Below are 23,476 nucleotides of genomic sequence, written 5' to 3'. Positions count from 1 at the left end.
AAAAAGAGAATTTATAAAGTTTCAGAAAGGCATCTCTAGGTTACAAATAGTGTAGGTTCCTGACTGAAACTAAGGCAGATTTAGAATCAAGCTATAGCAATTTTTCATGTCTATGTAATAGTCATCATTTTAAAAAATACTTTCACTTATATTAAATGATCAGGCCTCCACAATAAACCCTGTGGATATTATTACGTACTTAATTTTTAACTTTGAACAGTACACAGTTTTGGCTCAGCTGGGTAGGTGTTCACAAGCTACACAGTTATTAGAATTGGTAATTGGATCTTAGGCAGCTTTAGGTGCTGAAGTATAGACCCAAAACTCAGAAAAGTGCCTGGAGCGTAGTCAGTAGTTTAATAGCTCAACAGTTTTTTGAAGGAATGATTGAGTGGGGGAGGCACATTCTTTCCACTTTTCTAGAAGGGCATCACAGCTGGAAAAACTCATTTGGTTCTGTCATATTACAAATGAACCACCAATAAAATTTCTGCTACACTGCAACTGATCTGGCTTATCTGGCTATAAACCTAACAGGACAGGGTAAAAGTACTCACAACCAAAATGAGGCTGAAATAGTGGCTACAATTCCAGTAATCTGACTATCCTAAATCACCTCAACTCTCCCTAATGCCAAGGAAGACTGCCTGAAGTTTGGCATTTCATCTGAGTTTTTTTTTTTTTTTTTTTTTTTTTGTCTTTTTTCCTTTTTTTATCGGTACCAGGGATCTAACTCACGACTGCCTGCTTGAAAGCAGGCGCTTAGGCTGCTGAGGTAAATCTCCAGGCCCCAGCGCTCTCCTTTTGACATACAGAAGACCCTTTCCTAAGCAGCTGTAAGATCATGAAGATGAATGTCCAACACAGACTCTTTGACTTCTTTCATTGGTCTTTTATATATATAGTTCAGGCTTTGCTAGTGCTTACTATGTAGCTCAGGTTGACCGAGAACTCATAGCAATCTTCCAGTTTTAGCCTCCCAAGTGCCGGGATTATAGGTGTGTGCCACCATGCCTGGCTAATCTTCTTTTATTTTTAAACTGCTTCAATTCACATCTTTTTTTTTTTTTTCTTTTCTTTTTTGTCTTTTTGAGACAGGGTCTCACTATACATTTCAGGTTGGCTTTGAGCTCACTTTGTAGCCCAGGCTGGTCTCGAACTCCCAAGGATCCTCCTAGCTCAGCCTCCCAAGTGCTGGGATTACAGGCATGAGCCATCATGCCCGGCTTGATTCACATGTTTTATGCGTACAATTAAATGATTTTTAGTTAATTTTCAGATTCATGCAGCCATCTTCGGCATTGGTTTTTCTTCTAAGCTTCTAAATTGCTGTAATTACGGTTAATGGTCTCAGAAATGTATACTATTGGCAATGCAGAAATTTTGTTTTCCCAAAATCTTGAAACTCAGAACATTCTGCTCCTTTAAAAGTCAGAGGAACCGAAATCACAGGATTACAGATCTATAAAAGTATCGTGGGGGCTGGGCATTTAGCTCAGCGGCATAAGCTCCTGCCTTGCAAGCAGGCAATCGTGAGTTCGATCCCCGGTACCGATAAAAAAGAAAAAGACAAAAAAAAAAAAAAAAGAAGAAGAAGAAGAAGAAGAAGAAGAAGAAGAAGAAACACAATTATCTGCAACTGTGAAGCAATTTCTCTTTTTTCTTTTTTTTTTTTTTTTTTTTTGTGGTGCTGGGATCAAACTCACGACTTTGCATTTACCAAGCAAGCACTTACGCTGCTGAGATAAACCCCCAGCCCTAACACGATAATCTTACCTACAGTCGTGTACTGTCGCGGGTACTCAGCCCCAAGAAATCACAACCAATTAGTGGGCGGGGCCTCGTTCCCGCGACCACGCTGGGGTGGGAGGTGTCACCTCTAAGAGTTTCCGGCAAGGGGCAGGATCTGCTTTCCGGAACCTTTCGGCAGAGGCGGAGTCTTTTGCCGAAGACCGTTCGGAAAAAGGCGGAGCCTGTCCCGCATCAGGACCAGTCTGACTGCACCTGCATCCTGAGCTCAGAGCGTCCCTGGAGCATCTCAAGAGGAGGCCGCAGCTGCCTACTAGGGACTGGACCGTCGCAGGAGAAGTCTGCCAAATACCTTCCCCCACCCAGACCTAGAGATCTACAGCTGCAGCCTCTGTACTGGGGTGGGGGTTTCCCAGAGTTACCTGACCTTTGCATTAAATAGCAACAACCTCTGATTACGACATGGCTGAGATCACCAACATCCGACCTAGCTTTGGTAAGTAGAGTGAGGCAAACGGAACTCGCTGTGGTCAAACCATTGCAGAGCAAAGGGCACCGCAGTGAGCAGGGGTGAATACCGGGAGAGGGGAGCCCTTCAGGGTGCCAGCCCCGCCAAAATCGGATCTATGTGGCTGGCAGCAAGCAGTGGGCAGCGTCTGCACTTGCGCTTTGGGCTACAGGGGATAGCAAGGCCAGAAAGTCCAGGATGCTGAATCTTGTGGGGTGCAGTGTCAGCGCTGTTGGAGGTGAGGAACAGCGAGCAGGGAGAGGACGGCAACCCCTCCTTCTGGGGGAGGAGAGGGGGTAGGTCGAGCCCTCCCCCTCGGGACACGCAGGGCGGTGCCCTTTCCTCCCCCTCCCTTATGAAAGGCTGCGGGGGCGGGAGATGCACGGGGGATGGGGCACCAAGATGGCAGCTTCGAGACTGTAGGCTGCATGGCTAGCAGCCAGGGGAGGTGGCGGGCCTTTGGGGAAATAGCGGTGCGGGGGTGGAAAGCAAAAGGGAAACCACTCCTTAAGCTGGTCAGCTGGTTGCTGGAGCTAAGAGGAAACGTGAGGCCTGCGGGCTCCGTTCTGCATCGTAATGGTGGGATCCGTCGGATGCTACCAAATGGCGCTTGGCGCTGCAAGGCTAGAGGATGACGTGATGTCTATTTTTGGGCCTCCTGGCAGCGTCTGGACTCTCCTTCCGGGGCTTTTGTTGCCTGTTTCCCTGGGCTGTCTTTTGAAAAAGGGGCGCTCACCCGCGCTGGTGCTGGAGCGAGGGGGGGAGGGGTTAGGGGGCGGAGCAGTGGAGGCCAGCCCAGGGGAGGCCGCTTTGTGTATGGGAGAAAGCATTACGTCATTCTTGAGCAGCTGGTCCCCAACCCGCCCTAGAGGCTCTAGGGTCAGTTTTAAACCTCCTTGGGGCAGAAAGTGGAGTAGAAAATAGGGGAAAAGGTAAGAAAAACAAGCTCGAGATACAAGGGTTTTTTTTTTTTCCCCTCTTTGGGAAGTCCTCCAAAATAGAGAACCAACTTCTTAAATTGTGCTCCATGGTGAAATTAAGTTGGCCTGCCTATTTCTCTTGGCTACTACAGTTCAAGTTGGGGGAAGTGAATAAGAGTTGCTGCCAGCCTAAGAACCTTCATATTTCTTAAGGAATTCTGTCCCTCAAACAATCCAGAAAGTTTGAGTTTTGGAATCCAGTATTTAGGGTGAGGCCACAAGCCAGCTAGAAAATGGCTTTTTTTTACTCCCTGTAAGAGGTACATTGGAGATATCAGGGAAAAAAATCAGACAACAGATCTTCACATGAACTATGTTCCCACTTATTCCCCAAGGCTAATTCTTGATTGTCTTTCTCTCATTCACCTACTGCATCTCTATTTTTTTGAGTTCTAAATTTCCAAAAATGAAGTCCCTTTTGTGATTACCTGAGCAACCCATGATGCTCTTAGTGATCTTTCTTCTTTATGCTCTTTCCAGCCGTTTCTGTTCTCTCTGTTCCAGAGTCCTTGAGAAAGTAATTGACATAAAACATAATGTGGCTGGGTGTTGTGGCTCACGTCTGTAACCTCAGCATTTAGGAAGCTGAGGCAGAAGGATTTTTTTCATTCGAGACCAGCCTGGACTTTATAGCAAGACCCTGTCTCAAAAAAGACCCCCCTCCAAAAAAAAAAAAAAAACACATCATAATATAGTGATTTCTTTTAGAGGGACTATTAGTAAAAAAAAATTATCCTTTTATTTACATTTTATTTAATCCTAGCAAATACCTCCTGGTGTAGATATGATTACTTCATCGAATGAGGAAACTGAAGCCAATGGAGATACAATAAATTGACCAAAGCCAAATGAACTAGTAAAGGTACCACTAGGATTTGAATCAATGTCTGATTGAGGTCAAATTAATCTCGGTGCACTGTATTTCACTGGCCTATTTGACTGTAGAAGGGTATGTTGAAGAAAGGAAGGGGTCAGTGATCTGGTCTGATCAGAGGCTGAAAGAGCTGGGCATAGCCAAGATATGTCTTGTGGGTCTCTGGACCACTTCAGAGAATGTTCTCCATAGAGAACTGCTGCTTCTGACTATTCTGTATCTCATATTGCTTCATTTCAAATGTTCTAGCACTTGGTGGATACACCGAGTCAACACATCATTTTCTTTCTTTCTTTCTTTCTTTTTTTTTTCAACACATCATTTTCTGACCATGAAGTACAAAAGAGCGGCTCAGGCCATTTCAACTTACACCTGCTTTGGGACACTCACTTCAACCATTTAAGTACAGCTTCCTTTTTCCATCAAATTTTTGATGAAAGCAAGGCAGAGGGCTTTGAGTTTTAGTATCTGATTCTTCTGGTTCACTGCCTTGGATGTTGAAGACAGAGGCAAAAGTTAAATATTTAATATTAAAGTAGGGCAGAGCTAGGCATGGTAGGGTACACCTGTAATCCCATGATTTGGAGGCTGAGACAGAAGGATCACTGTCAGTTCATGGCCAATCTGGACTACATAAGCAAAGACCAGCCTGAACTACATAGCATGACTCTCAAAAATAAAAAAAGTAGGGCAAAAATGGGGACAAAGGTGAGGGAGAACACCTGAACAATCCACAAATCCATTTACCTGTTTCCCTTCTTTTCTTTCTTTATTGTTTGTTTGTTTGAGACAGGGTCTTACTACGCAGTTCAGGCTGGCCTTGGGCTCACTTTGTAGCCCAGGTTGGTCTCAAATTTGCAACAATCCTCCTATCTGAGCCTCTCAAGTGCTGGGATTACAGGAGTGCACCACCATGACCAGTCTTCTTCCTTTTGAATGATGAGAATCTTTCCCTTTCTTTTTCACCCTGCCTCCATTTTCTCAAAGAAAAAAAAAATTAATCCAAGCCACAGTGGGTTCCCTCACAGTCACAGAGTAAATCAGTGATACAGCTTTTAGATTTCCCCCTCAAATCATTTTCCTTTTTTAAATTTTTGAGACAGGGTCTCATTATGCAGTTCAGGCTGGCCTTGAGCTCACTTTTTAGCCCAGGATGGTCTCAAACTCACAACAATCCTCCTGTCTCAGCCTCCTAAGCACATGTGTCACCACACCTGGGATTATAGGCATGTGCCATCACACCTGGCTTCCCTTCAAATCATTCTCAAAATGATAATTTTCTTGGTAGTACCCTGCTTTCCTGTTCTCATAGATATAATCAATGTTCAGTTTCACTAAGCAATAGAAAAAAACTTACAGAAACAAACCTAATTAGGAAATAGCTACTTCTTCGGACAGTGGCCATGCTAATTGATGATTGAATCCAGTCAGTTATTCAAACAAATGTCTGAACTCCTGTTAGATGTAAGAGATTAAGGGACTCAAAGATGCACAGAATGGTTTTTGTGCCTGCCCTTGGGGAACTTATCACCAAGTTTGCCTCCCTTTTTTTTAAAAAAAAAAACTCTCCCTAAAGCACTTATTTCATTCACTACTTTGAGACTGAACTCTTATTACTGTTTAGTATGAACATAGTCACTTTGATTTGTTACTAATGACTTTACACCTTACCTATATTATTTAAAAAATATAACCCCTTGTTTTTATTAGTTCCCAGCTTTCACAGAATCATGAAGATAGCATTTCAAAGACAGCTACTCTAGTCCTCATTGAAAAAACCCTTTAGAACATGCTTGATCAATCATGATCCAGCCTCTCCATTTGAAAGTTTTGCACTGTGTTTGCTTCCGCAGCATATATACTGGAAATTTTGTGCTGGAGAATTACCGCCTCATGAAGCAGTCTGGGCCACTGTGCGGCAATTCTAATAACGGACTCAAATAATAACTCGCTGAGTCAAAACCTGTCTTCCTGTAACCTGTGCACATGATTGTATGTGCTGTGCTCCAGAGTAACATCAAACTAAACACTCTTCCATAGAGATACCTAAAATGATTATATTGAAGATGATGATTATTCCTAGATACTCCTCAGCTTCAGTTTCTTCAATTTTTCATTTGATGTGGTTGTCAGATTTTTTTACTTTTGTGATTATCCATAATATAGAATGTGGACTCTTATCTAGCAGACCAGAATTTACATCCCATTAGTGCCATTTTGCTACTATGTAGGTAGGGATATCAATGGTCCTATCCAACAGGATCTTTGATTGAGACATAAAAAGCTCTGCACAGTGCGTTGCAGAAACATAATAATGCATGCACACAAAAACCAGCAGTTTGGGCTGGGGATTTAGCTCAGTGGCTTAAGCACCTGCCTGGAAAGCACAAGGTCATGAGTTCGATCCCTGGTACCAAAAAACAAAGAAATGAAAAAAAACCCGAAGTTTTATTATTGTCAGTGTTGCATAGAATGCTCTATATATGTTGTGCCAGTACAGATGAAACTGTTTACCCCTTATGGAATGTGAATATCATGCTTAATAGTATAAACTAGTACTAATTTAAATTTAGTCCAACTTCATAGTCACCTAAGCCACTAAGATATGTTTGCTCAAGTTTACCAATTAAAGTTATTGCCTATAGGTAAGTTTTTATGTTCAAATAGAAATTTACTCTTATACTTGATGTTTGTAGTCATAGCAAACATCCTTTGTTCTAATCTATGAAGGCAGTTTTTTGGAGGTTTTTTTTTTTGAGATAGTGTCTTGCTCTATAGTTCAGGCTGGCTTTGAATCTTTTGTAGCTCAGGCTGGCTTGGAATTTGTAAGGATTCTCCTGCCTCAGCCTCCCAGAGTGCTGGAATTACAAGTGTGTGCCACCATGCCCAGACTGAAGAAGCTGTTTTTGAATTTACTAACTGTGTTCACTGAGCACTTACTATGCATCACATGGTTCTGGGACCCTACTAATTTTACGAAAGACCGATAAACAGATATATGTCAGAGAAATAAGCACTATGATGAAAATTAAAACAGAATGATGGAGTTATTATCTCACAGGTGTGCAGCAGACAGTAAAAACTTCTCTGGTAATGGGAGCTTTGGGAAAAGGCCTACTGTTCTCTGCAATAAATGCAAGTGATACCTGCAATAAATGCAAGTGCCTGGTAGTAGAATGTTCTAGGGAAAACCTAGAATATTCTAGAAGTGCATTCATTTTCCTACTTCTCGCTACTTCCCCCCCCCCCTTTTTTTTTTTTTTTTTTTTGTAACGGGGATTGAACTCACAACCTCATGCTTGGCAGGCAGGTGCTTATGCCACTGAGCTAAATCCTGAGCCGTACTTTCCCATTCTTGTCCTGAAAAATAAGGTGAAAACTATAGGCCTTTCTTGACCTTTAAGGCCCAAACCCAATTTGGCTTCAAAGAACTCGTTTGGGTATAAAGGAAACAAGCCTAAATATATAAGGCAAAGTCTTATCTTTTCCCATAAAGGAAGAGGAAAAGAGGAAAAGATCTGTTTCTCTACTTTATTTGTTCATTCACCAAATGTATATTAAGTGGCTGCTATGTGTTTTTTTTTTTTTTTTTTTTTTCACTTTTTATCGGTTCTAGGGATCAAACTCATGACCACCTGCTTGTAAGGCAGGTGCTTATGCCGCTGAGCTAAATCCCCAGCCCCTCTGCTATGTGGTTTTTTTTTTTTTGTTTTTTTGTTTTGTTTTTTTTTGTGTGTGTGTGTGTGTGTGTGTGTGTGTGTGTGTGTGTGTTTCCTTTTTATCGGTACCGGGTATGATTGAACTCACAACTGCCTACTTGCAAGGCAGGCGCTTATGCCGCTGAGCTAAATCCCCAGCCCTTCTGCTATGTGTTTTAAGGATTCCAAATACAGCAATGAGCAAAACAGACAAAAAGTTCTCTCCTCATAAGGCTTACACTCTAGGGAAGACAAACCCTAAGTAGTAAAATTATGGCTAGTGTGTATATTTATTCTTACAGAAGTGTGCATTATATTTTTATATGTGTGTATATATGTGCATGAAAGATAATGACCAAGCAACAAGAAGAAAAATTAAACAGCTCAGAAAAGTGAGTGAAGAAGATTGCATTTTCAAATAATGGATGTAGCTCAGTGATAAGAGTGCTCACCTAGGGGCCGGGGATTTAGCTCAGCGGCATAAGCACCTGCAATTGAAAGCAGGCAGTCGTGAGTTTAATCCCTGGTAGCGATAAAAACTAAAAAGACAAAAAAAAAAAGAGTGCTCACCTAGAATGTCCAATGTGTTGCGTTTGATCCTTAGCACCAGAATAGGTAGGTAGGTAAGTAGGTAGACAGACAGACAGATGGATAGACTGACTAGAAGAAAGTGACACTGGTCAAAGTTCTGGCATTTTTCACAGTCCTATTTCTTCCTATTTAAAATAACTATGTTTTAAATATTTAGTAACTAAAATTTTGGAGCATATTTAAAAGTGTTCAGACCCAGAGTTTTTTTTTAATCACCCATCCACTATTACCACCCTTGTTCATCCAACCAAGACAATCTAAATATAATCCCACGTCATTTTACCCATCTGATAAGGCAGCCTACACAGGACCACTATTTGCACACTTAGTGCAGAAAGTTGTGGAAAATCCTCTAGAAACCAGACATACCTGATACCCACAAAGTAAGCAGGTTCTTATGGAAAAAGGTGACCTTAGAACATTACAGAACAGCTTTATGGGACATGCAAATCAACTAATGTACCAAGTCTAGAAGTGCTTAGAGAAGGTCAAGAAAAAATAGAGAATCAGGGACAATCAGAGAAGGATTGGTAGAGAAGCTGAATGCTTCATCCAGGTCTAGCAGGAAAGGAAAAATAGTGGATTGGACAGAGAGAGTGATAAGAGCATGAATCCCTAAGAGGGAGGAAGCTCTAAAGCCCAGAGAAATGCGTTCTGCTCTGGAAGTCAGGTTGCAGATCCACCCAGCTCCAGCACAGGTACTGAACAGGACATCGCTCTGGACAGGGGTTGAATCCACTGTCTTGATACATCTCTGGTCTCTGTCTTCAGATGTGTCCCCAGTGGTGGCTGGCCTCATCGGTGCCTCTGTGCTGGTGGTATGTGTTTCAGTGACTGTCTTTGTCTGGACATGCTGCCACCAACAGGCAGAAAAGAAGCACAAGACCCCACCATACAAGTTTATTCACATGCTTAAAGGCATCAGTATATATCCAGAGACCCTCAGCAACAAGAAGAAAATCATCAAAGTTCGGAGAGACAAAGATGGCTCTGGGAGGGAAGGTGGACGTGGGAACCTGTTGGTGGATGCAGCAGAGGCTGGCCTGCTAAGCGGAGACAAGGGCCCTAGGGGGCCCAGCTCTGGATCTTGTATAGACCAGTTACCCATCAAAATGGACTATGGGGAAGAACTTAGGAGCCCCATTACAAGCCTGACCCCAGGGGAGAGCAAAACCACCTCTCCATCATCTCCAGAGGAAGATGTCATGCTGGGATCCCTCACCTTCTCAGTGGACTATAATTTCCCGAAAAAAGCCTTGGTGGTGACAATCCAGGAGGCCCATGGGCTGCCAGTGATGGATGACCAGACCCAGGGCTCTGACCCCTACATCAAAATGACCATTCTGCCTGACAAGCGGCATCGAGTGAAGACCAGGGTGCTGCGGAAGACCCTGGATCCTGTGTTTGATGAGACTTTCACCTTCTATGGCATCCCGTACAGCCAGCTGCAGGACCTGGTGCTACACTTCCTTGTCCTCAGCTTCGATCGCTTCTCTCGGGATGACGTCATCGGAGAGGTCATGGTGCCATTGGCCGGGGTGGACCCCAGCACAGGCAAGGTCCAGCTGACCAGGGACATCATCAAGAGAAACATCCAGGTGAGAAGGAAGAGTGTGTTGGGGTGGGGTAGTGGGTTGGGGAAGACAAAATTTCAAGGCAGTCAAGCAAGGGGAAAGATGGGGTTCTTATAAGAACCTCCAGAAGACAGAATGGGAGATGACCTTGAAAACATCACTTAAAAGTATCACTTAGGGGCTGGGGATTTAGCTTAGCAGTATAAGCACCTGCCTGGCAAGTGTGAGGTCATGAGTTTAATCCCCAGTACCACCAAAAAAAAAAAAAAAGTGTCACTTAGTGGTTAGCCTCCTGCTGCTATGTCTAGTTTGCTTGGGATGGCCTGCCCCACTAGTGGGAGACCTTTCATCATATGAAGGATGTAGGTCCTAAATTATTCTCCAAAATGACATATGATCTTCCTCCAGTGAACTTACTTATTACTGTGGAAAAACTAAAAGAAATAGCTCGTTAATTTTGTCCTCAGCCTCCTTTTCCCACTCCAAATCCAGGGGTGTAAAGAATATGATGTGTACGTTCTTTCTTCTTCTTCTTCTTCTTCTTCTTTTTTTTTTTTTTTTTTTTTTTTTTTTTGTACCAGGAATCAAACTCACAACCTCATACTTGTCAGGCAAGCACTTGTGCCACTGAGCTAAATCCCTGACCCCCATCATGTCCATGTCTTCTTATAAACATTTTATAAAAGCACAGTTAAATGACTGGCTTCACCCTTCAAGATCCAAACCTGTGCTACAGATACTTCACCTTTCTCCACTCTTCCTCTGCCATTTGCATTAGAAGAGGGGTGAGAATGCTCCACCATCCCTACTGGGCCAACATCAGCTCTTGAATTCATTTTAGGAGGACAATAAACATATTTCCCACACTAGTTCATTTGTTTCTTCCTATCTGTGTGACAGTTTTTCAGCCCCTCTGTTTCCTTAGCTTTGTAACACTGCCTTTCTTACTTACAAAGTCAAATAAGATAATATACCTGGCATATTACTGTCCCTGAAGAGCTTTCACTTTACTGCAGAAAGACAAACGTTTTAGATAATTATCATATATAAGGGTGCTATAGGTGCTATAGAAGTTCTTGAGGGGCCAGGTATATAGTACAATGGTGTGGTGCCTGCCTGGCAAGTAAAAGGTCCCGAGTTTGATTCTTTTTTTTTTTTTTTTTTTTTTTTGTCTTTTTCGTTTTTATTGGTACCAGGGATCTAACTCACGACTGCCTGCTTGCAAGGCAGGTGCTTATGCCGCTGAGCTAAATCCCCAGCCCCGCGAGTTTGATTCTTAGTCAAAAAAAAAATCTTGAAATTTTGAACTTAGAATTTTATTTCTTTTTTAGGGTATAATTTAGGTGATTAATTTCAAGACCTTTGAAGTCAATCCAAATTCTACCAGCTAAATGACCTTGGGAAAGCCATTCGACTTCTCTACCTCTTGGTTTCTCATAGGGATTAGGCAATAAATAGGTGAATTTGCATAGCCTTTAGCACATAGTAAGCCATTAATAAATTGTGACCATTACCATTTTTTTTTAACTATTATTACATCTTTTACTTATTTAGGTACTGGGGATTGAACTCATGACCTCGTGCTTGATAGGCAGGTGCTTGTGCCACTGAGCTAAACCCCCAGCCCCTCTTTTATTTTGGGGGGACAAGGTCTTACCATGTAGTTTAAAATGGCCTTGAGCTCACTATGTAGTCCACATTGGCCTTGAACTTTCAGTGCCTCGACCTCCCAAGTGCTGGGATTATAGGTATGCACCCCTACATCCAGCTGTATCTATTGCTAATAATATTTGGTCTTTAGAAGGTATATGTGGTCTTACATTTATATTGTGTTTTGACATGGTACAAGAAGACAAAGGAAGCCTGAATCAGTGGAGAAATAGATTCAGGAAGGATAGCAACTATATATCTCCTAGAAAGAGCCCTGCCCCCCCCAACACACACAACCCAACCCCTATTTTGGTGGTCTTTGAATTTAATTCAGGGCACTCATATATCTCCAGCCTTCTTTTAAATTTTCATCCTCCTAGCTCAGCCTCCCCGAGTGCTGAGATTACAGGCCTGTGCTGCCACATTTCTTTTGATGCCTTTTTGGATGCAAAAGGAGACAGGGAACTCAGAACTGAACTAAAGAAGATCCTACACTAGCAGAAGTAGATGTTCAGTGAGTGCCCCAGAAAGTTTGTCCACCAAGGAATGGCACTGTAGCAGTCTGAGGGGTGATGTGGCAGGGGAGCGCACCCTCTGAGCATATGTTCTTTTTTTTTTTTTTTTTTTTTTTTGTCTTTTTCGTTTTTATCGGTACCAGGGATCGAGCTCACGACTGCCTGTTTGCAAGGCAGGCACTTATGCTGCTGAGCTAAATCCCCAGCCCCCTGAGCATATGTTCTTGCCTCTTTGCTGTGTAGTAGGCACTATCCCACTGCATCCAGCCCAATCATGGCCCAAAACTGCTAGTGCCACTTGGCATGCTGCAATTCCTCTCACAGGAGCCAGAGTAGTCAGAGTAGTCCAGAAATCGTGGAGAATATGAGGCTCTGAGGGCAAAGACAAGGTGCTGGGTCAGTGCCAGGATACAAGGAGATGTACTAGCCTGGCACTCCAGGGAGCTTGCATGCTCTGAGGTTGGAGGCAGAGGGTGGGTAGAGACTGACAAAGTGTCTTGTTTCACCCTTTCTCTGTGTGCCTTCTACCCAGCTCTTTTCCTCAGGCCCTGATACCCCATTCTCTCATTCCTGTACAGTGACTCCAGTGCTCCACACACTGCCTCTGGCTGTGTCATAAAATGCTTTCTAACAGCTCCGGCCTGATAAAGCCACTGACCAGCTGTACCCCTGCAGACAGTGCATCCTCTTGCAGTCCATGCCTAGGTGCGGAGGGTGGCTCTGTGCCAGGTTGCTGGGTAGATACTGCCAAGGAAAGGGACTCATTTGGGCTGAAAATAAAACAACCTCAAATACAAAGCGCAGACAATGGCATTTGCTAAACTGCCAAGGACTCTTGGTGAGAACCAAGTTTCTTTCCACTTTGTTAACTCCTTTCAGAAGCAGTAAGTCTGGTTAGGATGCTAAGTAGTCTAAACCCTCAGAGGCCCCAGACACACTCCAGAGCCTTCCAGCCTCCCAGGCTTCTTAAGTCCATTTCCCTTCCCATGCTGGCAGGCAGGACTGTCCCATGTGAGCCATGCCTGGCTTTCCAAGTAACTCACACTCAGCCCCTTGCATGTGAGCCTCCAAATGTCTATGCCAAATTCTCCATACTATAGCCAAGAATCTGTCCTGTGTCTTCCTTTAGAGGCCACCAGCTGGAGCTTCTGTGGACTATCTCACATGCTGGTTCATCATGTAAGGCATCCCCTTCGCATGGGTCCAGTGATGTTCCTGCGGAGTCCAGGGGGAGACTGGTAGTTGCATTTCTATATAGTCCCCACCTCTAACTTCACTTCTAATACCAGAAAAGTCATCTCTCTTTCCACCATTAGTACTTGGGGAGACTGAGACAGGAGAATTGTTTGAATCCAGGGGTTCAAGCCTAGCCTACACAACATAATAAATATTCCTCTCACCTTTTCCTTCTAAAAAACAAAAATAATTATTGTTCATGAAAGAAGGTTACAGTATAACAGTATCAACTATAATGCTCAACATCTCTAAGCTGCATGTTAGAAAAAAAAATTTTTTAGGTAGGGTCTACTATGTAATACAGGAGGGCCTCAAACTCTTGTTTCTCCTGGCTTGGCCTCCTGAATGCTAGGATTACGGGCATGGGCTATCACATCTGGTGGAACTAATTTCTTTGAGGAGATAGCTTTGTTTTCCAATATTTTATTCAGATGATAATTAAGTGAATTTACACTCCTGTAATAAATCCCCACAAAAAGAAGAAAGATGTACAGAGGGGATGGTGAGAGGTAAATGATTGACAAAGTGGGTAATAGTGTTGTTAGGCTGCTCCTAATTTTTTAGGTCATGTGGATGACCTGGGATGTTGGTCATGGGAATAAGAGGATTCTTAAAATCTTGGATTTAAAAGGACCTTAGAGGTCATCCAGCGTAGCCAGTGGGACTGAAAGAGGGAAAGAAAAAGTAATGCCCATTTTCCAGGAACATAAAGACAGTTGTTATGTCTGTATTTTATGGGGAGGGGAAAGGGAATGAGGTTGAAGACTAAGGTTTTCTTTCTTTCACTTTCTCAAAGTTGTAATTTAGGGCAGGCATGGCCCTCAGACATCTGGCCCCACAAAAGGGCTATTGAGTGTACAGGTTCCTTCTAGTATAGACGCCCATGACTACGGAATCATTGACACTCACCCTAGGGAACAGACATCCTGGCCTGTCCTTGCTTCTCCGAATGCATTCTTTTGAAGTAGCTGCCTATCCTCGGGCCCCTGCTCTGTGAGATGCCCTTTCTCCCCCTTGTCTTTCTGCATGCCTGCCCCCAACAGGGTCTTTGCCTCACTATGCCCAAGGCTGGGAAACAGAGCTGCACTTGCAGTCCTCAAAAGACCTTTTCAAAAGACAGAACCGTAGACAATGCCACTTGTAATGGGAATTGAGTGGGAAGAGAAGAGGCTGGAGAGTGAGAGGCCACCAGGAAACTCTGCTCTCACTGCCTAGTGGTTCTCACCTGCTCAAGAGGTGATGCTGTGGCTCCAGCTGAGAAAGGATGGGCATTCTGCCCACCTGAGTTGGCAAAAGGTGAAGAAGGCACTCAGAAGGGCAACAGTTGTTTATGGAATGACTGGGGGAGGAAATAATTAAGAAGGTAAATAGCAGTTGTCTACTTTCTCATGTAACTAGAGAAAGAGAACAGAGATTTTGATTAAGAAGATTAACTTTAATGGATAACTTAGAAAACTGATTTAACTAGTCAGGAAACATGAGTTATAACTGTTTGAGAGGCAATACTATGGATTGTACCGCAGACCTTGCCCATACTAGACTAGCACTCTTACCACTTTTTAAAATTTCATTTTAAACCAGAATCTCCCTAAAGTGCCCTGGCTAACCTCAAACTGATGTTCTTCCTATCTCAACCTCCCGAGTAGGTGAGATTACAGGCATTAGGACACGTAACCCTAATTAGAAACTCACAATCAATGTCATATTTAGAAATAAAACTGAATTGTGAGGTCCTGGGTTCAAACCCCAGTACCCCTACACATAAACCTCTGTTTGTATACCAAATTTCTTTTGTACTAACAATGTATCCTTCAAAATATAAAGTTACAATTCTATTCAAAGGCTTCATATTCTTTTTTTTTTTTTTGTCTTTTTCTTTTTTATCAGTACCGGGGATTGAACTCATGACCACCTACTTGCAAGGCAGGTCCTTATGCCGCTGAGCTAAATCCCCAGCCCCTAAAGGCTTCATATTCTATTCAAAGGCTTCATATGTACTGTATTCAAAGAGGGCTCCAGAAAGTGACATCAAATCTAATTAACATTTCACCGTGCATGCCAATGAAGAAGGCCAAGATAAGCCAAAAGTTCTTCTAGATTAGTGCAATCCAAGAATGATAGAAATGTTCTGTTTTTTATCCGACAGTATGATAGATATTAGCCACATGTGACTATTGAGCAATTGAAATGTGGCTAGTATGACTAAGGAACTAGAATTTTAATTTCATGTAATTTTAATAAATTTAAATTAACATTTAAATTTAAATTAATATGTTGCCAGTAGCTGCTGTATTGGACAACTCAGTTTTGAATGCTTGGGAAGGCATTTGATTTTCTTTTTCACAAGGGATTACTTTTTCACAAGAGATTATTGTCCATCTGGTTGTAGTAAGAGTGAGTTATGTTCCCTAGTCACATTCTGAGTAATGGCAAAAGGAAACAGCCCAGAAGTATATTGGTTGGCAAGGGCAACCAGCTTGCCATGTTAAACTGGCGGAGGGTGATTCCCACGGATATAGTTGGGAACTGACAATAGATAAGGGTAAGAACAAAATGCAAGGCTACAATCTAGCAGAGAAAAAAAACACACTGAGGCTTGAACCCAAGACCTTCACACTGAGCTAAACCCTTAGCCTTCTGTATTTTTTATTTTGAAAGAAAGTTTCACTAAGATGCCTGGGTGAAACTCAGATTTACAGTCCTCCTGATAGGCAATAGAATGCCTGCTTATCATGGGTAAAGCCCTGGGTTTGAGCCCAAGCACCACAAGAAAAACTAAAAACCAAGTTTAAGTTTAACTCATGTTCTGTGCCTACTGAAAGCCTTCCTATACGCTCCTAATATGAAATATAGACTCATGAACTTTTTAAAACCATTTGAGGGGCTGGGGATTTAGCTCAGCGGCATAAGTGCCTGCTGTTCAAGCAGGCAGTCGTGAGTTCGATCCCCGGTACCGATAAAAAGGAAAAAGACAAAAAAAAAAAAAAAAAAAACCCATTTCAAATACTTTGATTCATTTCTTAACATGACTTACAGCTCATAATCAAAGCACAAGTTATTACAATAGGGTTATTCTACATCTCAGTGCAGAGCCACCCAGTCTACTTAAGAGGGTGGTTCTTTCCCGCTCCAGCCATGCTTGAGCAGGTCATGCACATGCTCCTTGGGGAGCTTCCTGAGAGTTCTAAACTCCAGCAGAGGACCTGGCACTGAAATACATCAGTCATTCTTGGCATGTGACATGTAGAAGGCTGGGGAAGGCAGTCTATCCTTCGAGCAGTGTGAGAATTCTTGAATTGGTGACTTCTCTTTGGGAGTTTGAAAACACAAACAATGAAATTTGATAACAAAAAGATTATACTGTCCCAAATGTAACTTAGTATGCCCTAAATTCCTCAAACCTTACTTCTTTTTATTTCCTGGTCCCAACTTTATCTCCATCTTGTAAGTTAGAAACACAAGAAATTGTCCTCCCTTTCTTCCATCTCCCTTCCAGTTCCCATCCAAATGGCTATGCAGCTGTAAAAACTCCTGCCACTTCCTCATGCTATGCACCCCACCCTGTGCCCTTGTGCCCACCCCTCTGCAAGAGCTCTGGGTACATCCCCAGCATTGCTTCCTGAGCCTCCTACAGCTGCCTGTGTGTGTATGTGTGTGTGTCTTTGTGTGTTTGTGTATGCTTGTAGGGATTGAATTTAGAGCTTTCACATTAAGTTATATCCTCAGGTTTGGCTTGAATTTGTGATTATCCTGCCTCGGGGTCCCAGAGTGGTGAGATTACAGGTGTGGGCCACCAGCCTGGCTTGCAGCTGCCTCTTCACCTTTAGTCTTAACTTTAGGTCATTCCCAGTTTTTTCTAAAATGATAATGACTTTACCACTCTGACACTTACAGACCAGCCTTGCCTGTGTGCTGCAGCCTCCACCATCTTGCTCGAGTTGTCCCACACCTCCAACACTGTGGTCTCACCCATTGCCCTGGGTCCCTGGCAAGCCCCTGATGTCAGGCACACTCACCTCCCACCATTCTCTAACTGCAGTGGATTCTTTATGCCAGCTGTTCCCATCACTCCACTTGATGTGATCTCTCTGCTCAGGACCTCATGGTCTGTTTCCCTCCATTACCTCAGCCCACACAACAGCCGGCACAGGCTTCCCTTCATTTCCTGGCAAAGCCAGCCTCGTTGCCAAAGGGCACCCAGAGTTCCTAGGCAAGCTGCTAAATTCTCTGACAAGTAAATGTTGTTTATACCTTTGTCTTTTCTACTACATCATAAGTTCCTGGAGAGTGAGAACTGAGTTCTGTTAGGAACTCACATGCAGTGGGCATCAATATGCTATAGAAAATATTCTTCAAAGGCTAAAAGCCTGGTGATGCATGTCTGTAATCCCAGAAGTAGGCTGAGGCAGGAGGATCACCCAGCCTGGACAATTTAGTAACTTAGTGAAACACTGTTTCAAAACAAGAAATGAGAGACTATAGCTCAGTGACATAAGTGCCTGCCTAAAAAAAAGAAAAGAGCTGAAGATGTAGCCCAGCATGAAGGCTCTGTGTGCAATTCCCAGTACTACAAAAAACAACAAAATGGCTAAAGGATTTCTGTTATTGTTTTTGTTTCCAACTCAAAATAGAATCTAGAATAAAATTTAAAAATGGAGAGACAAAGACAAGCAGCGAGGAAGGAAAATGACTGGGAAAAATCACTGAAGTGCACACAGCGGCAGTTAGAACATGCTGGTGATGCACCTTGTGAAGTGGAGGGACAGGTTCCAGAAAGCTTGAAGACTTGCCCAAGGTTGTGCAGGAAATGAATGACAAAATTAAGACTCAAACTGCTTTTCTGTTTCCCACTGTACAGTCTTCATGTCTCATAGTCTGTCTGTCTGGCCCTCCCTCTCTCTCTCCCTCTTCCCCTCACCCCTCATGCTGAGGAATTGAACCCAGAGCCTCACACATATTGAGCACATTCTACTACTAAGCTGTGCTCCCAGACTAGTTTTGTTTTTGTCCCTGAATTCTTTTGAGACTGAATCTTGCTATGTAGACCATGGCTGATGTTCAAATCTTTTTTGTTTGTTTGTTTGTTTTCTAATCATAAGAACCAAATGAGAAGCCAGGCACCACAGTGCACACTTGTAACCCTAGCACTTGGTGCTGAGGTAGGATGGTTGCAAGTTCAAGCACAGCCTGAGCAATTTAGCGACTTAGGGAGATATCTCAAAACTTACAAAGATAAAAATAAAAAGGGCTGGGGACATAGCTCAGTATGAAGGCCCTGAGTCAAAATGAAAGAATATTATATACTGGGCATTGGTGGTGGTTCATAAATTTGAACCTATTTAATCTTCCTGTAAGTCTTATGAAGTAGATATAATTTTTGATCTCCCTTTTATAGATGAGAAATCTGAAATATAGCACTGAGATGCTGAATAACTTGCTCAAAGTCAGTAACAGGAAAGAGCAGTCAGGATTTGATTAAGGCTGCATAGTCCCTGCTCAGATCTGTAGACTAAGCTGCCTCTGTCTGCTGACCATTTTATTTCATATCAGGGTATGATGGTGCTTCCTTCCCCTCTCTCCTGTGGACTCCTCCTCCAAGGCTTGCCCGCCTCCAGACTGCCTATATCTCATACATCCTTTCTCCCTTACAGAAGTGCATTAGCAGAGGGGAGCTCCAGGTGTCTCTGTCCTATCAGCCCGTGGCACAGAGAATGACAGTGGTGGTCCTCAAAGCCAGACAACTGCCGAAGATGGATATCACCGGACTTTCAGGTAGCAGCTATTAACCCCAACCTGTCCCTCCCTGTCCAAGCCACCCTGCTTCCTGCCCTTGGGCCAGACACATCCCCCAGCTTCAAGACTCAGCCCATTTCTGGCCCAGTCTATCCCTTCCTGTCTCTGTGTAGGCTTTCTTCCTGACATCTACATAGAGACGTCAGCCAAGAGTTCCCTAGCTGGGGAAGTGCTTTGGAGGAGCAGATGAGGTGCTTGCACTGGGCTAGGCATCCTCTGTGCCAGGCATGCAAGGTGCTAGGTACTTTTCCCAAGGGAGAGTCCCCAAAGACTGTGCACACAGTCATCCCCAGGCACTAGAGGACACTTCCTGGTGTCACAAGGTTGCTTCAGCCCTGACAATGGGATTGCTTGTTCTCTCCCTACATAGTTTCTTTGGCTCCCTCTCCAGGCAGACAGACTCACATAATCTGTGCACATTTACTGTGCAGTGACTGATGGCCACAAGGGGTGGTACCAAGGATATGGGGCAGCAGTATCCCCTCCTGCCTAGCATAAAGACACCATTATACAGGAGAGGACTGTGTCATAGGCCTGTGTCTCTCCTTCTTATCTCCTTGGGGGCCCCAGATCCGTATGTCAAGGTGAACGTCTACTATGGCAGAAAGCGTATTGCCAAGAAGAAGACCCATGTCAAGAAGTGCACTTTGAATCCCGTCTTCAATGAGTCATTCATCTATGACATCCCCACTGACCTCCTGCCTGATATCAGCATCGAGTTCCTCGTCATCGATTTCGATCGCACCACCAAGAACGAGGTGGTGGGGAGGCTGATCCTGGGAGCTCACAGTGTCACAGCCAGTGGTGCCGAACACTGGAGAGAGGTCTGTGAGAGTCCCCGTAAGCCTGTAGCCAAGTGGCACAGTCTGAGCGAGTACTAATCCTATTCTTCTTGCCTCTAATCCTGGAGCCAGGCTGGGGAGGGATGTGGCAGGGAGAGATGACAGAGAAGCGGACTCAAAACCTCATTTTAGTTGTAGAAGAAAATTTCTTACAAAACGAACCCCACAGAGAACACCCTACACCACAGCTTCAGATCAGTTCTTAGTGGTGATTTTTTTTCCTCCTTCACAAGGCACTAGAAAATCTTTCTTTTTTTAAATGGGGGGAAAACAAAGGGGAAGACCCTAGAAGTCTATATATAACAATGTAACCTTATACTTGCATGTCTAATACAAACTGAAGAAATTAGCCTATCTGCCATTATCGAGTTGCAGATTTTAATCCATGAAAATTGTGTTTTGTGCCGAACTGTATTTGCTGATTACCTAAAATTGGCATCTTTTCATTGGGCTTCTCTGGAGAGTTACTCCCACTCCCTACCTCTGCAGAAGAAAATTTTGCTCTTGTAAAATCTCATATTTTCATCATTCCCATCTTTTCTCCCACCTTTTATATCTCTGCGCTTTGAATGAGCTCAAGGCCTAGAGGTTTCCATAAGCTAAGAAACAAAGGTGGGTGATACGGCAGGGATTGCAGGAGAAAGCATGACCAGAAATGGGGTATTATTGCTGCTAGCCCAGCTGCTGCAAAGGAGCAGTGGGCAGTTATGTTTAACTGATGTCCCCCAATGAAGCACATAGAACATATCACTTTTATCAGGTAGAACTTAGATCTACAAAACTACCTGACTTTTCTAAAAAGAGTTTTGGAGACTTCACATTCAGCTGCAGTAAAGAAGCAGCAGACACGACCAGCTTACCCTAAATGTTATTTGCAGGTATGAGGACAAGTAGAGAACCAAGGAAGTGAATGCCACCCCCCTTTGCAGCTTTGTCCCATAGTGACATCTATTTCTAGGTTAATCTGTTGAAAGTCCTTGGAAATTTAAAGGGTTACATTGGCCTTTGGTTTCCCAGAAATGCTGACTATGAGGAAGCTTTAGGTCTTCTCAAGTGACTTAGATGTTCTAATGAGGCTAGTTTTGTTTCGTAAGGCAAAGGCCCTCAGATTATTCCTTCTCCTTGAATTTTCAAAAATACAGATCTTTAAACAAGTAACCAAGTGACTAAGATGTAAAGATAAATTTTCCTGTCCCTCAAATTAAGTGCATATTCTTGGGACTTTAATCTCATGATATGGAAAGGATGGGAGATCTAGTCTTTCTGCTGTTGGGCAGTACAGGTTGAGAGATTCAGCCTTAGACTGCAGTCAGAATTCAGGTCTCTGTCCTACTGTAGCCACTTTCTTCATGTGGAGACCATGTGGCAGGGCCTTCAGTTAAGTGGGTGAGCTTGGGTGGGCAGTTCATAGTTTTGACAGCCTGAAGAGGAATTTGTGCAGCAGCTTGACCCAGGGCCTGAAAGATGAGATTGTAGTGTTCACTTCCTAACTTGCTCCTGAGAAGGGAGTGGAGAAGCTGAGTCTCCATGGAGAGGGTGGTGACATTGCCTTTGGTGTTCCCTGAGCTCTTGTGGATTTAAATCCAGTTCACTGCCCTCAACCCCACCCTCTACTTTGGTTTTGTTTTAACCCAAATTATTGACAGTTCAGAGCAGTTCTGTGCAGGCACAAAGCCCCTTCTTCTGTCTTTGTCCCTATCACCCTTCCCCTCCTAAAATCAGACTCATCACCAATTGGGGCCACACCACTAGTCTCTGTCCTCTAACCCATGGAAATGTAAATATTGTATCATACGTAGAAGAAAATAATTTTGTTTTCTAAAAAATGCATTTTGAGATAGTTTAAATGTAAATCTGGCAGGAGCATTCTGAAGCCCCATTAGAAAAAATTTAAATGGTTCCTCTTCATCGCCTTAATATCTAAAGATCAGAAACCGCTGAGCAACCCGCTTTTGTTTCCTTTCCAGAAACAATGCAGAGCGACAGGTGGAGATAGTCTGGTCTTTGCCCTGCAGTGTGTGCCTCTGTAGCTCCTCCTGCCATAATCCAGGGGAGACAGCCTCACTCACCCCTGATTCCCACCTCCTGGTAGCTTTATTCCTTCCATCCTTTGGGTCTGTGGAGCAGTGGGTGGTGAGATGACAGAAGAACTGGCCACTCTAGGCCAGGAGCTGCCTCTGTGCCTTTATCACGAAAAAGCAAAGAGGTAGCCAGCATAGAATTCCTCCCTCCAACCTCAGGCCTGATCCATCCTGCCCTGGAGTATGCTGTCCCAAAGTTTCTTAGCTGACTTTGGCTTTATTTATTCTTTGCAGAGAAAACTGATAAGGGTTGAGGCAGAGCGCCTCTTCCTAACAGTCAGTTGACAGACAAGAGAGTCATGTCCTAGCATTTGCACAAGGCGCTCGTAGTCAGGAATAGGTTAGGCAATGGTCACGTCTGGTTTTCCAAAAGCTAATCCTTCTCTGTGGAAATCTTGCTCTCTTTGAGAAGACAAGAGTTTTTCTTAATAACAAAAGGCCCTTTATGAGTTGTTCCTTCCTTCAGTTCCCAGTGGAGCACAGGCAAAAACATACCTGTATCCTGACAGTGCTCTAGGTAGGAAACCACATAGAACTGCTCTGTGGGACAAGGGTGGCTTGCTCAGGAGAGGAAAATGCAAGTCCCTTTTCTCGGAAGGCTCTCACAATGGCCATGATAGTGACATTGCCCTTGCCATGATCCCTCTCCAAAGTGTTCGTCTTTCTTTACCTTGTGTCTTCTCTTGTAAAAATGAAACTCAAAAGATAAACATGTCAAATTAAAAAAGAAAAACATGAAAAAGCTAACATGAATTGTGTGAAATTGCATAATGCTGTAACACTAACCTACAATATGTAATGCTATCTTGTATGTTGAATTTGTTAATGCACTTACATGAGTGCAAAATAAAGACTGACTGATTCACATTAACTAGGTATAGTGATGTCAGGTTGATTCTTTCAGAAGCTGAATGACCACAAAGGAAGTTCACATGCAAACATCCAAAGGATGGAGAGCACATTTTACAAACAGTGGCTCCAAGACTGCCTCATTTGGAATCATCTAGGGTATTACTTTCAAAAGTATAGATTGCAGTTGGGGGTATAGCTTAGTGATGGAACATGTGCCTAACATGATAGGGCATATGTTTTAGCATGATGGAGCATGTGCTTAGCACGCACAAAACCCTGGGTTTGATCCCTAGCTCTGGGAGGTGGGAGTACAATCTGACTCACATTTGGGAGTTGACTTAGTTTACTACTTTTTCTAATCTTTGTTTTCCTCTTGAAATACAATTTCTTTTTTGGGTTGGCAGAGAAGTTGGGACAAAGACTCACTAGGCAGTCTAGGATGGCCTTGAACTCATGGTGATCCTCGCCTCCCGCATGCTGGAATTGCAGCTATGACCTATCACACCCAGCTTGTTGAAATGTTTTGTTTTTTG

At 43.4% G+C, this 23,476-nt stretch overlaps 1 protein-coding gene across 2 annotated transcripts; it reads left to right on the top strand.

Annotated features, from left to right (window-relative positions):
* Positions 1 to 1,959: 1,959 nt before the first annotated feature.
* On the top strand, positions 1,960 to 22,967 carry Syt11 (synaptotagmin 11). Of its 2 annotated transcripts, none has more exons than XM_003475618.5 (4): positions 1,960 to 2,245; positions 9,172 to 9,998; positions 19,027 to 19,147; positions 19,739 to 22,967. In XM_003475618.5, the coding sequence occupies exons 1-4, from the start codon at positions 2,212 to 2,214 to the stop codon at positions 20,047 to 20,049; spliced, it is 1,293 nt and encodes a 430-aa protein (XP_003475666.1). In that variant the 5' UTR covers positions 1,960 to 2,211; the 3' UTR covers positions 20,050 to 22,967. The 2 variants fall into 2 exon arrangements, with proteins under 2 accessions (XP_003475666.1, XP_005006221.1); XM_005006164.4 differs by having other exon boundaries at positions 1,962 to 2,245; positions 19,027 to 19,150.
* The last annotated feature ends 509 nt before the right edge of the window (positions 22,968 to 23,476 follow it).

Source organism: Cavia porcellus, unplaced genomic scaffold (genome assembly GCF_034190915.1).
Source record: "Cavia porcellus strain 051 isolate PalLab524CR breed Dunkin Hartley unplaced genomic scaffold, mCavPor4.1 scaffold_6, whole genome shotgun sequence".
Classification (NCBI taxonomy): Eukaryota; Metazoa; Chordata; class Mammalia; order Rodentia; family Caviidae; genus Cavia; species Cavia porcellus.
This window is presented reverse-complemented; position numbering and strand designations above follow the sequence as displayed.

Bases quoted from the DNA above. Each gene is read 5' to 3' on its own strand.
- Syt11 (XM_005006164.4), top strand. From the start codon at position 2,212: ATGGCTGAGATCACCAACATCCGACCTAGCTTTG. The intron at 9,999-19,026 runs GTGAGAAGGAAG...TCTCCCTTACAG, and splicing joins TCATCAAGAGAAACATCCAG to AAGTGCATTAGCAGAGGGGA. The intron at 19,151-19,738 runs GCAGCTATTAAC...TGGGGGCCCCAG, and splicing joins TATCACCGGACTTTCAGGTA to ATCCGTATGTCAAGGTGAAC.